This window comes from Petromyzon marinus, chromosome 78, assembly GCF_048934315.1.
Source record: "Petromyzon marinus isolate PM22_M1 ecotype Great Lakes invasive population chromosome 78, UKy_Petmar_22M1.pri1.0, whole genome shotgun sequence".
NCBI classification, from domain to species: domain Eukaryota; kingdom Metazoa; phylum Chordata; class Hyperoartia; order Petromyzontiformes; family Petromyzontidae; genus Petromyzon; species Petromyzon marinus.
In genome coordinates, this window is record NC_133744.1 from 33,981 (window position 1) to 51,889 (window position 17,909).

Sequence of the window (17,909 nt, forward strand, 5' to 3'; positions counted from 1 at the left end):
TCTCCATCTGCTGTGGAAATGAAGGTTGCTCCCAAAGATTCAGGCGTGAGAGTGACTTGGAGGTGTACTGAACAAACACTCACCACTCACTCACCACTCACTCACCACTCACTCACCACTCACCCACCACTCACTCACTCACTCACCACTCACTCACTCACTCACCCACTCACCACTCCTCACCCACTCACCACTCACTCACTCACCACTCACTCACTCACCACTCACTCACCACTCACTCACCACTCACTCACCCACTCACTCACTCACCACTCACTCACCACTCACTCACCCCTCACTCACTCACCACCCACTCACTCACCACTCACTCACCACTCACTCACTCACCACTCACCACTCACTCACCACTCACTCACCACTCACTCACCATTCACCACTCACTCACCACTCACTCACCCACTCACTCACCACTCTCTCACCACCTCATCCACTCACTCACCACTCACTCACCACTCACTCACTCACCACTCACTCACTCACTCACCACTCACTCACCCACTCACCACTCACTCACCACTCACTCACTCACTCACCATCCACTCACCACTCACTCACCACTCACTCACCTACTCACTCACTCACCCACCCACTCACTCACCACTCACTCACCACTCACTCACCACCCACTCACCACTCACTCACCACTCACTCACTCACCACTCACTCACCACTCACTCACCACTCACTCACCACTCACTACTCACTCACTCACCACTCACTCACCACTCACTCACCACTCACTCACTCACCACTCACTCACCACTCACTCACCACTCACTCACCACTCACTCACTCACCACTCACTCACCACTCACTCACCACTCACTCACTTCTCACTCCCACTCACTCACCACTCACTCACCACTCACTCACCACTCAACCACTCACTCACCACTCACTCACCACTCACCCACCACTCACCACTCACTCACCACTCACTCACCACTCACTCACCACTCACTACTCACTCACTCACCACTCACCACCACTCACTCACCACTCACTCACTCACCACTCACTCACCACTCACTCACCACTCACTCACTCCCACTCACTCACCACTCACTCACCTCACCACTCGCTCACCACTCACTCACCACTCACTCACTCACCACTCACTCACCACTCACTCACCACACCCACCCACTCACCACTCACTCACCACTCACTCACCACTCACTCACCACTCACTACTCACTCACCACTCACTCACTACTCACTCACCACTCACTCACCACTCACTCACCACTCACCACTCACTCACCCACTCACTCACCACTCACTCACCACTCACTACCACACCACTCACTCACCACTCACTCACCACCACTCCACCACTCACCACTCACTCACCACTCACTCACCACCCACCTCCCACTCTCTACTCACTCACTCACCACTCACTCACCACTCACTCACCACTCCACCACTCACTCACACACTCTCACTACTCACCACTCACCACTCACTCACCACTCACTCACCACTCACTCACCACTCACCACTCACTCACCACTCACTCACTACTCACCACTCACCACTCACACTTCACCACTCACCACTCACTCACCACTCATCACCACTCACTCACCACATCACCACTCACTCACCCACTCACCACTCACTCACTCCACTCACCTCACTCCACCACTCACTCCCACTCACTCACTCACTCACCACTCACTCACCACTCACTCACCAATCACTCACCACTCACTCCCACTCACTCACCACTCACTCACCCACTCACCACTCACCACTCACTCACTCACCACTCACCACTCACCAACCACTCACTCACCACTCACTCACCAATCACTCACCAATCACTCACTCACTAACTCACCACTCACTCACCACTCACTCACCACTCACTCACTCACTCACTCACTCACTCACCACTCACTCACCAATCACTCACTCACTCACCACTCACTCACCACTCACTCACCACTCACTCACCAATCACTCACCAATCACTCACTCACTCACTACTCACTCACCACCCACTCACCACTCACTCACTCACTCACCACTCACTCACCACTCACTCACCACTCACTCACTCACCACTCACTCACCACTCACTCACCACTCACTCACCACTCACTCACCACTCACTCACCTCCTCACTCACCACTCACTCTCCACTCACTCACCACTCACTCACCACTCACTCACTACTCACTCACCACTCACTCACCACTCACTCACTACTCACTCACCACTGACTCATTCCCCACTCACCACTCACTCACCACTCACCACCACTCACTCACTCACTCACTCCACTCACTCACTCACTCACCCACCACTCACTCACCACTCACTCACCACTCACTCACCACTCACCACTCACTACTCACTCACTCACTCACCACTCACTCACCATCTCACTCACCACTCACTCACTCACCTCTCACTCACCACTCACTCACTACTCACTCACTCACCACTCACTCACCACTCACTCACCACTCACTCACTACTCACCACTCACTCATCACTCACCACTCACTCACCACTCACTCACTACTCACCACTCACTACTCACTCACCACTCACTCACCACTCACTCACTACTCACTCACCACTCACTCACCACTCACTCACCACTCACCACTCACTCACTCACTACTCACCACTCACTCACTAATTACTCACCACTCACTCACCACTCACTCACCACTCACTCACTCACTCACCACTCACTCACCACTCACTCACTCACCCACCAATCACTCACCACTCACTCACCACTCACTCACCACTCACTCACTCACCACTCACTCACCACTCACTTCTCACTCACCACTCACTCACTCACCCACTCACCACTCACTCACCACTCACTCACTACTCACTCACCACTCACTCACCACTCACTCACCACTCACTCACTACTCACTCACCACTCACTCACCACTCACTCACCACTCACTCACTCACTACTCACTCACCACTCACTCACCACTCACTCACCACTCAATCACTACTCACTCACCACTCACTCACCACTCACTCACCACTCACTCACTACTCACTCACCACTCACTCACCACTCACTCTCCACTCACTCACCACTCACTCACCACTCACCACTCACTCACCACTCACTCACCACTCACTCACTACTCACTCACCACTCACTCACCACTCACTCACTACTCACTCACCACTGACTCATTCCCCACTCACAAATCACCACTCACTCACCACTCACTCACCACTCACTCACTACTCACTCACCACTCACTCACCACTCACTCACTACTCACTCACCACTGACTCATTCCCCACTCACCAATCACCACTCTCTCACTACACACTCACATGTCTCCCTTCCCGTTTCTCTCTCCCCGTGTCTCTCTCCCCGTGTCTCTCTCCCCGTGTCTCTCTCCCCGTGTCTCTCTCCTCGTGTCTCTCTCCCCGTGTCTCTCTCCCCGTGTCTCTCTCCTCGTGTCTCTCTCCTCGTGTCTCTCTCCCCGTGTCTCTCTCCCCGTGTCTCTCTCCCCGCGTCTCCCCATGTCTCCCCGTGTCTCTCCCCGTGTCTCCCGGTGTCTCTTTCCCCGTGTCTCTCTCCCCGTGTCTCTCTCCCCGTGTCTCTCTCCCCGTGTCTCCCCGTGTCTCTCCCCGTGTCTCTCTCCCCGTGTCTCCCAGTGTCTCTCTCCCCGTGTCTCTCTCCCCGTGTCTCTCCCCACGTGTCTCTCTCCCCGTGTCTCTCTCTCCCCGTGTCTCTCCCCGTGTCTCCCGGTGTCTCTCTCCCCGTGTCTCTCTCCCCGCGTCTCTCTCCCCGTGTCTCTCCCCGTGTCTCTCTCCCCGTGTCTCTCTCCCCATGTCTCTCTCCCCGTGTCTCCCCGTGTCTCTCTCCCCGCGTCTCTCTCCCCGTGTCTCTCTCCCCGTGTCTCTCTCCCCATGTCTCTCTCCCCGTGTCTCCCCGTGTCTCTCTCCCCGTGTCTCTCTCCCCGTGTCTCTCTCCCCGCGTCTCTCTCCCCGTGTCTCTCCGTGTCTCCCCGCGTCTCTCTCCCCGTGTCTCTCTCCCCATGTCTCTCTCCCGGTGTCTCTCTCCCCGTGTCTCTCTCCCCGTGTCTCTCTCCCCGTGTCTCTCCCCGTGTCTCCCCGTGTCTCTCTCCCCGTGTCTCTCCCCGTGTCTCTCTCCCCGTGTCTCCCGGTGTCTCTCTCCCCGTGTCTTTCTCCCCGTGTCTCTCTCCCCGTGTCTCTCTCCCCGTGTCTCTCTCCCCGTGTCTCCCCGTGTCTCTCTCCCCGTGTCTCTCTCCCCTTGTCTCTCTCCCCGTGTCTCTCTCCCCGTGTCTCTCTCCCCGCGTCTCCCCGTGTCTCCCCGTGTCTCTCCCCATGTCTCTCCCCGTGTCTCTCTCCCCGTGTCTCTCTCCCCGTGTCTCTCTCCCCATGTCTCTCCCCGTGTCTCTCTCTCCCTGTGTCTCTCCCCGTGTCTCTCCCCGTGTCTCTCTCCCCGTGTCTCTCTCCCCGTGTCTCTCTCCCCGTGTCTCTCTCCCCGCGTCTCCCCGTGTCTCCCCGTGTCTCTCCCCGTGTCTCTCTCCCCATGTCTCTCTCCCCGTGTCTCTCTCCCCATGTCTCTCCCCGTGTCTCTCTCTCCCCGTGTCTCCCGGTGTCTCTCTCCCCGTGTCTCCCCGTGTCTCCCCGTGTCTCTCCCCGTATCTCTCCCCGTGTCTCTCTCCCCGTGTCTCTCTCCCCGTGTCTCTCTCCCCGTGTCTCTCCCCGTGTCTCTCTCCCCGTGTCTCTCTCCCCGTGTCTCTCTCCCCGTGTCTCTGTAACCCCGTCTCTCTCTCTCTCCCCGTCTCTCTCTCTCCCCGTGTCTCTCTCCCCGTGTCTCTCTCCCCGTGTCTCTCTCCCCGTGTCTCTCTAACCCCGTCTCTCTCTCTCCCCGTCTCTCTCTCTCCCCGTGTCTCTCTCCCCGTCTCTCTCTCCCCGTGTCTCTCTCCCCGTGTCTCTCTAACCCCGTCTCTCTCTCTCCCCGTCTCTCTCTCTCCCCGTGTCTCTCTCCCCGTGTCTCTCTCCCCGTGTCTCTCTCCCCGTGTCTCTCTAACCCCGTCTCTCTCTCTCCCCGTCTCTCTCTCTCCCCGTGTCTGTCTCCCCGTCTCTCTCTCCCCGTGTCTCTCTCCCCGTGTCTCTCTAACCCCGTCTCTCTCTCTCCCCGTCTCTCTCTCTCCCCGTGTCTCTCTCCCCGTGTCTCTCTCCCCGTGTCTCTCTCCCCGTGTCTCTCTAACCCCGTCTCTCTCTCTCCCCGTCTCTCTCCCCGTGTCTCTCTCTCTCCCCGTGTCTCTCTCCCTGTGTCTCTTTCCCCGTGTCTCTCTCCCCGTGTCTCTCTCCCCGTGTCTCTCTCCCCGTGTCTCTCTCCCCGTGTCTCTCTCCCCGTGTCCCCACACAGAAGCACATTCGGAGGCATGGGGAGACCCAGGGCCTCGTCTGCCCCTTCCCTGGCTGTGGGAAACTTTTCCGTGCCTCTCGGCATCTGAGACAGCACGAGAACGTTCACTCAGGTAGAGAGACAGAGACACGGGGAGAGAGACACGGGGAGTGGGAGAGAGACACGGGGAGAGAGACACGGGGAGTGGGAGAGAGACACGGGGAGTGGGAGAGAGACACGGGGAGAGAGACACGAGGAGAGACACGGGGAGAGAGACATGGGGAGAGAGACACGGGGAGAGACACGGGGAGAGAGAGAGACACGGGGAGAGAGAGAGAGAGACACGGGGAGAGAGACACGGGGAGAGAGAGAGACGGGGAGAGAGACACGGGGAGAGACACGGAGAGAGACACGGGGAGAGAGACACGGGGAGACAGACACGGGGAGGGAGACACGGAGAGAGAGACACGGGGAGAGAGACACGGGGGGAGAGACACGGGGAGAGACATGGGGAGAGAGACACGGGGAGAGACACGGGGAGACACGGGGAGACACGGAGAGAGACACGGAGAGAGACACGGAGAGAGACACGGGGAGAGAGAGACACGGGGAGAGAGACACGGGGAGAGAGACACGGGGAGAGAGACACGGGGGGAGAGACACGGGGAGAGACATGGGGAGAGAGACACGGGGAGAGAGACACGGGGAGAGAGACACGGGGAGACACGGAGAGAGACACGGAGAGAGACACGGGGAGAGAGAGAGAGACACGGGGAGAGAGAGAGAGAGAGAGAGACGGGGGGAGAGAGAGAGACACGGGGAGAGAGAGAGACACGGGGAGAGAGACACGGGGAGAGAGAGAGACACGGGGAGAGAGACATGGGGAGAGAGAGACACGGGGAGAGAGACACGGGGAGAGAGACACGGGGAGAGAGACACGGGGAGAGAGAGAGACACGGGGAGAGAGACACGGGGAGAGAGAGAGACACGGGGAGAGAGAGATTTTGGGAGAGAGAGACACAGAGAGAGAGAGACACAGGGAGAGACAAACACTGTCCAGAACCACGTGGTTGTTGTTGACTGTGGTGGTTGTTGTGGTTGTTGTTGTTGTTGTTGACTGTGGTGGTTGTTGTTGTGGTTGTTGTTGTTGTTGACTGTGGTGGTTGTTGTTGTGGTTGTTGTTGTTGTTGACTGTGGTGGTTGTTGTTGTGGTTGTTGTTGTTGTTGTTGACTGTGGTTGTTGTTGTGGTTGTTGTTGTTGTTGACTGTGGTGGTTGTTGTGGTTGTTGTTGTTGACTGTGGTGGTTGTTGTAGTTGTTGTTGTTGTTGACTGTGGTGGTTGTTGTGGTGGTTGTTGTTGACTGTGGTGGTTGTTGTGGTGGTTGTTGTTGACTGTGGTGGTTGTTGTGGTTGTTGTTGTTGTTTTTGACTGTGGTGGTGGTTGTTGTGGTTGTTGTTGTTGACTGTGGTGGTTGTTGTGGTTGTTGTTGTTGTTGGTGACTGTGGTGGTTGTTGTTGTGGTTGTTGTTGACTGTGGTTGTTGTTGTTGACTGTGGTTGTTGTTGACTGTGGTGGTTGTTGTTGTGGTTGTTGTTGTTGTTGACTGTGGTGGTTGTTGTTGTGGTTGTTGTTGTTGTTGACTGTGGTGGTTGTTGTTGTGGTTGTTGTTGACTGTGGTGGTTGTTGTGGTTGTTGTTGTTGTTGGTGACTGTGGTTGTTGTTGTTGTTGACTGTGGTGGTTGTTGTTTTTGACTGTGGTGGTTGTTGTGGTTGTTGTTGTTGACTGTGGTTGTTGTTGTGGTTGTTGTTGTTGTTGACTGTGGTGGTGGTTGTTGTGGTTGTTGTTGTTGTTGTTGACTGTGGTGGTTGTTGTGGTTGTTGTTGTTGTTGGTGACTGTGGTGGTTGTTGTTGTGGTTGTTGTTGTTGTTGACTGTGGTGGTTGTTGTTGTGGTTGTTGTTGTTGTTGTTGACTGTGGTGGTTGTTGTTGTGGTTGTTGTTGTTGTTGTTGACTGGTGGTTGTTGTTGTGGTTGTTGTTGTTGTTGTTGACTGTGGTTGTTGTTGTGGTTGTTGTTGTTGTTGACTGGTGGTTGTTGTGGTGGTTGTTGTTGACTGTGGTGGTTGTTGTGGTTGTTGTTGTTGTTGTTTTTGACTGTGGTGGTGGTTGTTGTGGTTGTTGTTGTTGTTGACTGTGGTGGTTGTTGTGGTTGTTGTTGTTGTTGTTGTTTTTGACTGTGGTGGTTGTTGTTGTGGTTGTTGTTGTTGTTGACTGTGGTGGTTGTTGTTGTGGTTGTTGTTGTTGTTGTTGACTGTGGTGGTTGTTGTTGTGGTTGTTGTGGTGGTTGTTGTTGTGGTTGTTGTTGTTGTTGACTGTGGTTGTTGTTGACTGTGGTGGTTGTTGTGGTTGTTGTTGTTGACTGTGGTTGTTGTTGACTGTGGTGGTTGTTGTGGTTGTTGTTGTTGACTGTGGTTGTTGTTGTTGACTGTGGTTGTTGTTGACTGTGGTGGTTGTTGTGGTTGTTGTTGTTGCCAGAGGAGAGGAACTTCACTTGTGAGACTTGTGGCACCAGCTTCAAAAACAAACGCAACCTCAACGTGCACATTCGCATTCACACCGGTGAGAAGCCTCTACAGTGAGTATGGTACACCACACACTGTACACCACACACTGTACACCACACACTGTACACCACACACTGTACACCACGCACTGTACACCACACACTGTACACCACACACAGTACACCACACACTGTACACCACACATTGTACACCACACACTGTACACCACGCACTGTACACCACGCACTGTACACCACGCACAGTACACCACGCACAGTACACCACACACTGTACACCACACACTGTACACCACACACAGTACACCACACACTGTACACCACACACTGTACACCACACACTGTACACCACGCACTGTACACCACGCACTGTACACCACGCACAGTACACCATGCACAGCACACCACACACTGTACACCACACACTGTACACCACACACTGTACACCACGCACTGTACACCACACACTGTACACCACACACTGTACACCACACACTGTACACCACGCACAGTACACCACGCACAGTACACCACACACTGTACACCACACACAGCACACCACACACTGTACACCACGCACTGTACACCACACACTGTACACCACGCACTGTACACCACACACTGTACACCACGCACTGTACGCCACGCACAGTACACCACACACTGTACACCACGCACTGTACACCACGCACAGCACACCACACACTGTACACCACACAGCACACCACACACTGTACACCACACAGCACACCACACACTGTACACAACACAGCACACCACACACTGTACACCACACACTGTACACCACACACAGCACACCACACACTGTACACCACACACTGTACACCACGCACAGCACACCACACACTGTACACCACGCACAGCACACCACACACTGTACACCACACACTGTACACCACACACTGTACACCACACACTGTACACCACACACTGTACACCACGCACAGTACACCACGCACTGTACACCACGCACTGTACACCACGCACAGTACACCACACACTGTACACCACGCACTGTACACCACGCACAGTACACCACACACTGTACACCACACACTGTACACCACGCACAGTACACCACACACTGCACACCACACACTGTACACCATGCACAGCACACCACACACTGTACACCACACAGCACACCACACACTGTACACCACACACAGCACACCACACACTGTACACCACGCACAGCACACCACACACTGTACACAACACACTGTACACCACGCACTGTACACCACGCACAGCACACCACACACTGTACACCACACAGCACACCACACACTGTACACAACACAGCACACCACACACTGTACACACACAGCACACCGCACACTGTACACCACACAGCACACCACACACTGTACGCCACGCACAGCACACCACACACTGTACACCATGCACAGTACACCACGCACTGTACACCATGCACAGTACACCACACACTGTACACCACACAGCACACCACACACTGTACACCACACACAGCACACCACACACTGTACACCACACAGCACACCACACACTGTACACCACACACTGCACACCACACACTGTACACCACGCACAGTACACCACACACTGTACACCACGCACAGCACACCACGCACTGTACACCATGCACAGCACACCACACACTGTACACCACACAGCACACCACACACTGTACACCACACACAGCACACCACACACTGTACACCACACAGCACACCACACACTGTACACCACACACTGTACACCACACACTGTACACCACACACAGCACACCACACACTGTACACCACACACTCTACACCACACAGCACACCACACACTGTACACCACACACAGCACACCATACACTGTACACCACACACAGCACACCACACTATACACCACACGCTGTACACCACACACTGTACACCACACACTGTACACTACACACCACACACCGCACACCACACACTGTACACTGTACACCACACACTGTACACCACACAGCACAACACACACTGTACACTACACACCACACACTGTACACCACACACTGTACACTGTACACCACACACTGTACACCACACAGTACAACACACACTGTACACCACACACCACACACTGTACACCACACACCACACACTGTACACCACACACTGTACACCGCACGCGGTACACCTCCGTATCTCTATTTCCATGTCTCTCTCCGTGTGTCTCTCTCCATGGTGTCTCTCTCCGTGTGTCTCTCTCTCCGTGTCTCTTTCTCCGTGTGTCTCTCCTTGTCTCCATGTCTCTCTCCACGTGTCTCTCTCTCCACATGTCTCTCTCCGTGTGTCTCTCTCGACGTGTCTCTCTCCGTGTGTCTCTCTCCGTGTGTCTCTCTCCATGGTGTCTCTCCGCGTTGTCTCCATGTCTCTCTCCGTGTGTCTCTCTCCGTGTGTCTCTCTCCGTGTGTCTCTCTCTCCGTGTCTCTTTCTCCGTGTGTCTCTCCTTGTCTCCATGTCTCTCTCCACGTGTCTCTCTCTCCACGTGTCTCTCTCCGTGTGTCTCTCTCTCGACGTGTCTCTCTCTCCGTGTGTCTCTCTCCGTGTCTCTCTCTCCATGGTGTCTCTCCGCGTTGTCTCCATGTCTCTCTCCGTGTGTCTCTCTCCGTGTGTCTCTCTCCACGTGTCTCTCTCTCTCCGTGTGTCTCTCTCCGTGTCTCTCTCCATGGTGTCTCTCTCCGTGTGTCTCTCTCCGTGTGTCTCTCTCTCCATGGTGTCTCTCCTTGTCTCCATGTCTCTCTCCGTGTCTCTCTCTCCGTGTGTCTCTCTCCGTGTGTCTCTCTCCGTGTGTCTCTTTCCGTGTCTTTCTCTCTGTGTGTCTCTCTCTCTCCGTGTCTCTTTCTCCACGTGTCTCTCTCCACGTGTGTCTCTCTCCATGGTGTCTCTCCTTGTCTCCATGTCTCTCTCCGTGTGTCTCTCTCCACGTGTCTCTCTCTCCGTGTGTCTCTCTCCGTGTCTCTCTCTCCATGGTGTCTCTCTCTCCGTGTGTCTCTCTCCGTGTGTCTCTCTCCATGGTGTCTCTCCGCGTTGTCTCCATGTCTCTCTCCGTGTCTCTCTCTCCGTGTGTCTCTCTCCGTGTCTCTCTCTCTCCGTGTCTCTCTCTCCATGGTGTCTCTCTCTCCACGTGTATCTCTCCGTGTGTCTCTCTCCGTGTGTCTCTCTCCGTGTGTCTCTCTCCGTGTGTCTCTCTCCACGTGTCTCTCTCTCCACGTGTCTCTCTCTCCGTGTGTCTCTCTCTCCGTGTCTCTCTCTCTCCGTGTCTCTTTCTCCGTGTGTCTCTCCTTGTCTCCATGTCTCTCTCCGTGTGTCTCTCTCTCTCCATGGTGTCTCTCTCCGTGTGTCTCTCTCTCCACGTCTCTCTCTCCGTGTCTCTCTCTCCGTGTGTCTCTCTCCGTGTGTCTCTCTCCCCGTGTCTCTCTCTCCACGTGTCTCTCTCCGTGTGTCTCTCCCCGTGTCTCTCTCTCCACGTGTCTCTCTCCGTGTGTATCTCTCTCCGTGTGTCTCTCTCCGTGTCTCTCTCTCCATGGTGTCTCTCCGCGTTGTCTCCATGTCTCTCTCCGTGTCTCTCTCTCCGTGTGTCTCTCTCCGTGTGTCTCTCTCCGTGTCTCTCTCTCCACGTGTCTCTCTCCGTGTGTCTCTCTCCGTGTGTCTCTCTCCGTGTGTCTCTCTCCATGTCTCTCTCTCCACGTGTCTCTCTCTCCGTGTGTCTCTCTCCATGTGTCTTTCCACGTGTGTCTCTCTCCGTGTGTCTCTCTCTCCATGTGTCTCTTTCTCCATGGTGTCTCTCCTCGTCTCCATGTCTCTCTCCACGTGTCTCTCTCTCCACATGTCTCTCTCCGTGTGTCTCTCTCCGTGTCTCTCTCTCCGTGTGTCTCTCCTTGTCTCCATGTCTCTCTCCACGTGTCTCTCTCTCCACATGTCTCTCTCCACGTGTCTCTCTCTCCATGGTGTCTCTCTCTCCGTGTCTCTCTCCATGGTGTCTCTCTCCGTGTGTCTCTCTCTCCGTGTGTCTCTCTCCGTGTGTCTCTCTCCGTGTGTCTCTCTCTCCGTGTCTCTCTCTCCGTGTATCTCTCCGTGTGTCGCTCTCTCTCCATGGTGTCTCTCTCTCCGTGTCTCTCTCCATGGTGTCTCTCTCCGTGTGTCTCTCTCTCCGTGTCTCTCTCTCCGTGTGTCTCTCTCCTCGTGTCTCTCTCTCCGTGTGTCTCTCCTTGTCTCCATGTCTCTCTCCACGTGTCTCTCTCCACGTGTCTCTCTCTCCATGGTGTCGCTCTCTCCATGGTGTCTCTCTCCACGTGTCTCTCTCCGTGTCTCTCTCTCCATGGTGTCTCTCCTTGTCTCCATGTCTCTCTCCATGGTGTCGCTCTCTCCATGGTGTCTCTCTCCATGTGTCTCTCTCCATGGTGTCTCTCTCTCCATGCTGTCGCTCTCTCCATGGTGTCTCTCTCCACGTGTCTCTCTCCATGGTGTCTCTCTCCATGGTGTCTCTCTCCACGTGTCTCTCTCCATGGTGTCTCTCTCCATGGTGTCTCTCTCTCCATGCTGTCGCTCTCTCTCCATGGTGTCTCTCTCCACGTGTCTCTCTCCGTGTCTCTTTCTCCGTGTGTCTCTCTCCGTGTGTCTCTCTCCGTGTGTCTCTCCATGGTGTCTCTCCTTGTCTCCATGTCTCTCTCCATGGTGTCTCTCTCTCCACGTGTGTCTCTCTCCGTGTGTCTCTCTCCGTGTGTCTCTCTCTGTGTCTCTCTCCATGGTGTCTCTCCTTGTCTCCATGTCTCTCTCCGTGTGTCTCTTTCTCCGTGTGTCTCTCTCCGTGTCTCCATGGTGTCTCTCCTTGTCTCCATGTCTCTCTCCGTGTGTCTCTCTCTCTCCATGGTGTCTCTCCTTGTCTCCATGTCTCTCTCCATGGTGTCTCTCTCCGTGTCTCTCTCTCCATGGTGTCTCTCCGCGTTGTCTCCATGTCTCTCCCCGTGTCTCTCTCTCCGTGTCTCTCTCCATGGTGTCTCTCTGCGTTGTCTCCATGTCTCTCTCCGTGTGTCTCTCTCTCCGTGTCTCTCTCCGTGTGTCTTTCTCCTCGTGTCTCTCTCTCCGTGTCTCTCTCCATGGTGTCTCTCCTTGTCTCCATGTCCCTCTCCGTGTGTCTCTCTCTCCGTGTGTCTCTCTCTCCGTGTGTCTCTCTCCGTGTCTCTCTCTCTCTCCATGGTGTCTCTCTCCGCGTTGTCTCTCTCTCCGTGTGTCTCTCTCCATGGTGTCTCTCTCTCCGTGTCTCTCTCTCCGTGTGTCTCTCTCCGTGTCTCTCTCTCCGTGTGTCTCTGTCCGTGTGTCTCTCTCCGTGTGTCTCTCCGTGTGTCTCTCTCCGTGTGTCTCTCTCCGTGTGTCTCTCTCCACGTGTCTCTCTCTCCACGTGTCTCTCTCTCCGTGTGTCTCTCTCTCCGTGTCTCTCTCTCTCCGTGTCTCTTTCTCCGTGTGTCTCTCCTTGTCTCCATGTCTCTCTCCGTGTGTCTCTCTCTCTCCATGGTGTCTCTCTCCGTGTGTCTCTCTCTCCACGTCTCTCTCTCCGTGTCTCTCTCTCCGTGTGTCTCTCTCCGTGTGTCTCTCTCCCCGTGTCTCTCTCTCCACGTATCTCTCTCCGTGTGTCTCTCCCCGTGTCTCTCTCTCCACGTGTCTCTCTCCGTGTGTATCTCTCTCCGTGTATCTCTCTCCGTGTGTCTCTCTCCGTGTCTCTCTCTCCATGGTGTCTCTCCTTGTCTCCATGTCTCTCTCCGTGTGTCTCTCTCTCTCCATGGTGTCTCTCCGTGTCTCTCTCTCTCCGTGTGTCTCTCTCTGTGTGTCTCTCTCTGTGTGTCTCTCTCCGTATGTCTCTCTCCGTGTATCTCTCTCCATGGTGTCTCTCTCTCCGTGTGTCTCTCTCCATGGTGTCTCTCCTTGTCTCCATGTCTCTCTCCGCGTGTCTCTCTCTCCGTGTCTCTCTCTCCGTGTGTGTCTCTCTCTCTCCATGGTGTCTCTCTCCACGTGTTTCTCTCCGTGTCTCTCTCTCCGTGTGTCTCTCTCCGTGTGTCTCTCTCTCCTTGTCTCCATGTCTCTCTCCGTGTGTCGCTCTCTCCATGGTGTCTCTCTCTCCGTGTGTCGCTCTCTCTCCATGGTGTCTCTCTCCATGGTGTCTCTCCGTGTGTCTGTCTCTCTCCATGGTGTCTCTCTCTCTCCGTGTGTCTCTCTCCGTGTGTCTCTCTCTCCATGGTGTCTCTCTCCACGTGTCTCTCTCCGTGTCTCTCTCTCTCCATGGTGTCTCTCTCCACGTGTCTCTCTCCGTGTCTCTCTCTCCATGGTGTCTCTCTCCGTGTGTCTCTCTCCGTGTGTCTCTCTCCATGGTGTCTCTCTCCATGGTGTCTCTCTCCGTGTGTCTCTCTCTCTCCATGGTGTCTCTCTCCACGTGTGTCTCTCTCTCTCTCCACGTGTCTCTCTCTCTCTCCACGTGTCTCTCTCCGTGTGTCTCTCTCTCCATGGTGTCTCTCTCCACGTGTCTCTCTCCGTGTCTCTCTCTCTCCATGGTGTCTCTCTCCACGTGTGTCTCTCTCCATGGTGTCTCTCATTGTCTACATGTCTCTCTCCGTGTGTCTCTCCGTGTCTCTCTCTCCATGGTGTCTCTCTCCACGTGTCTCTCTCCGTGTCTCTCTCCATGGTGTCTCTCTCTCTCCGCCTTGCCTCTGCCCCAGGTGCCAGCTCTGCGGGTTCCGCTGCAGGCAGAAGGCCTCCCTCAACTGGCACATGCGCAAACACAACCTCTGTCCCACCTATCACTTCATGTGCGATGAGTGTGGCAAGATGTTCGAGAAGCCGGACAGCCTGAGACAGCACCGCACCATCGTGCACCCCCAGAGGCAGTACCGCACCACCGACGATCACCACCAACACCAACACCACCAACAACACCACCAACACCAACACCACCAACACCAACACCACGACAGCCACCACGAAGAGACAGGCGGAGAGACGCACAGCAGCCACACCAACGCGGCAATTGGAGCCACCGGTGGTAGCGTTGGACGGACGCGGGCGGACACGCAGACACACTCGCAGGCGGACGCACAGGCGGTGCAGACACAGGCGGACGCACGGGTGGTACAGACACAGGCGGTGCAGACACAGGCAGACTCAGGGGTGGTACAGACACAGGCGGTGCAGACACAGGCAGACTCAGGGGTGGTACAGACACAGGTGGACACACAGGTGGTACAGACACAGGCAGACACAGGGGTGGTACAGACACAGGTGGACACACAGGTGGTACAGACACAGGCAGACTCATGGGCGGTACAGACACAGGCAGACTCAGGGGTGGTACAGCTACAGGCGGACACACCGGTGGTACAGACACAGGCAGACTCAGGGGTGGTACAGTCACAGGCAGACACACAGGTGGTACAGATACAGGCGGACACACAGGCGGTACAGACGCAGGCAGACGCACAGGCGGTACAGTCACAGGCAGACACACAGGTGGTACAGTCACAGGCAGACTCAGGGGTGGTACAGACACAGGCAGACTCAGGGGTGGTACAGACACAGGCAGACTCAGGGGTGGTACAGACACAGGCAGACTCAGGGGTGGTACAGATACGGGCGGACACACAGGTGTTACAGACACAGGCAGACTCAGGGGTGGTACAGATACAGGCAGACTCAGGGGTGGTACAGACACAGGCAGACTCAGGGGTGGTACAGATACGGGCGGACACGCAGACACACTCACAGGCAGACACACAGGTGGTACAGACACAGGCAGACTCAGGGGTGGTACAGATACAGGTGGACACACAGGTGGTACAGATACAGGTGGTACAGACACAGGCAGACTCAGGGGTGGTACAGATACAGGCAGACACACAGACACCTTCACAGGCAGACACACAGACACACTCACAGGCAGACACACAGACACACTCACAGGCAGACACACAGACACACTCACAGGCAGACACACAGACACACTCACAGGCAGAGACACAGACACACTCACAGATACAGACAGACTCACAGGGAAACTCACAAGCAGACGCATGGGTGATACAGATAAACTCAGAAGCAGACACAGAGTTACACTTGGAGACACAGGCAGACACACAGACACACACACACTCACAGGTGGTACACTCACAGGTGGTACACTCACAGGTGGTACACTCACAGGCAGACACACAGACACACTCACAGGCAGACACACAGACCCAGTCACAGGCAGACGCACAGACACACTCACAGGCAGACACACAGACACACTCACAGGCAGACACACAGACACACTCAGATGTGATACAGACACACTCACAGGCAGACACACATATGGTACAGACACACACACTCACAGGCTGACACACAGACACACAGGCAGACACACACACACACTGGCACAGACACACTCACAGGCAGACACACAGGCACAAGCGTCGTCACCACGACGCTTGTGCCAGGCTATGTGCACCCTGAGGCCACGTGAAGTGTCGAACGCCCGCTGGCAGGAGGTCACGGGGCAGACCCAGCAGGTGCCACGGGTCGACTGACTGAGATGACTGGCTGATGCACCACCTGTGCCCCCTACTGTGCCAACCTGCTGTGCTTTAGCCACCCGGCGCTCTGCACTTTGTTGTGAGCGTCGCTTCTCCGCCCTCCGTTGTTGTTGGAGAGCGACTGCCTCCAACTGCCCAGTAGCGTCCTTCACGAGCCTCCTCCACAGAGGCCGATCTTGACACCCCTGATACCAGTCATCGGCAAGTCCACTCAGCTCCACATCCTCCTGTACCTCATCTCTCCATCTCTTCTCCAGCCCGTGCCACGCCCGTTTAACCCCCTCAATCCGGCCGAACAAAAGCTGTTTCGGCATGAGGTGGCTGGGCATGCGGGCTACATGGCCCAGCCATCGCAGCCTTGCCCGCCGGAGGAGCTCACCGATGGGACCTTGCCCAGATATTTGAAGGATTTGTGAGCTCCTCACACAATCCAGTCTGGTTAAACCCAGGATGGATCGTAGGCAGGCCAGCCTAAATGTTTCTAACACTCACTCACCCACACACTTACACACTCGCCAAAGGATGGCCTCCATATTTGTCAACATTGCTGTGTACGCTGATGATCTGGTGATTGCTACTCACTCAAAGAAAGGAGTTGGAGACTAATGCCGAACCTGGAGCGTGCCACGAAGAGACTGTGGAGGCCTTGCCATCAGCAGCACCACAACCAAGCACCTGCATGGGTATTTTGGATCATCAAAACCTCCACCGCCACCTTCCATGCCCCATGGGTGATGGGAGCGTTATGGAGATAGTGGAGGTGTTTCTGTACCCGGCGTTTGTAACGTTGATATTAAATTTCCTTGGGACCTTGGTCTGACTTGCCTCACTCACTCATAGACTCATCTACACAGAGACCCATAGACTCACAACACAGATACTCTTAGACTCACCACACATAGACTCACAACACAGATACTCTTAGACTCACCACATAGAGACCCACAGACTCACCAGAGACCCATAGACTCACCACACAGAGACCCACAGACTCGCCACACAGAGACCCATAGACTCACCACACAGACCCATAGACTCACCAAACAGACCCATATACTCAGCACACATATCCATAGAGTCACCACACAGACACCCATAGACTCACCACACAGAGATTCACAGACTCACCAAACAGACCCATAGACTCACCACACAGATCCATAGACTCACCACACAGAGACCCATAGACTCACCACATAGAGACCCACAGACTCACCACACAGAGACCCATAGACTCACCACACATATCCATAGACTCACCACACAGAGACCCACAGACTCACCATACAGACCCACAGACTCACCAAACAGACCCATA

At 55.1% G+C, this 17,909-nt stretch overlaps 1 protein-coding gene across 1 annotated transcript; it reads left to right on the forward strand.

Annotated features, from left to right (window-relative positions):
• Positions 1-19: 19 nt before the first annotated feature.
• LOC142907342 (uncharacterized) lies at positions 20-17,405 on the forward strand. The gene is made up of 5 exons (XM_076056761.1): positions 20-62; positions 5,429-5,540; positions 7,941-8,040; positions 14,738-16,169; positions 16,215-17,405. The coding sequence occupies exons 4-5, from the start codon at positions 14,790-14,792 to the stop codon at positions 16,395-16,397; spliced, it is 1,563 nt and encodes a 520-aa protein (XP_075912876.1). The 5' UTR covers positions 20-62; positions 5,429-5,540; positions 7,941-8,040; positions 14,738-14,789; the 3' UTR covers positions 16,398-17,405.
• Positions 17,406-17,909: the final 504 nt, after the last annotated feature.

What these genes read in the sequence shown, in the direction of transcription:
- LOC142907342 (XM_076056761.1), top strand. Translation starts at nt 14,790, where the DNA reads ATGCGCAAACACAACCTCTGTCCCACCTATCACTTCATGTGCGATGAG. An exon ending in AGACACACACACACTCACAG is followed by an intron (nt 16,170 to 16,214) that starts GTGGTACACTCA and finishes GTACACTCACAG; the next exon opens with GCAGACACACAGACACACTC.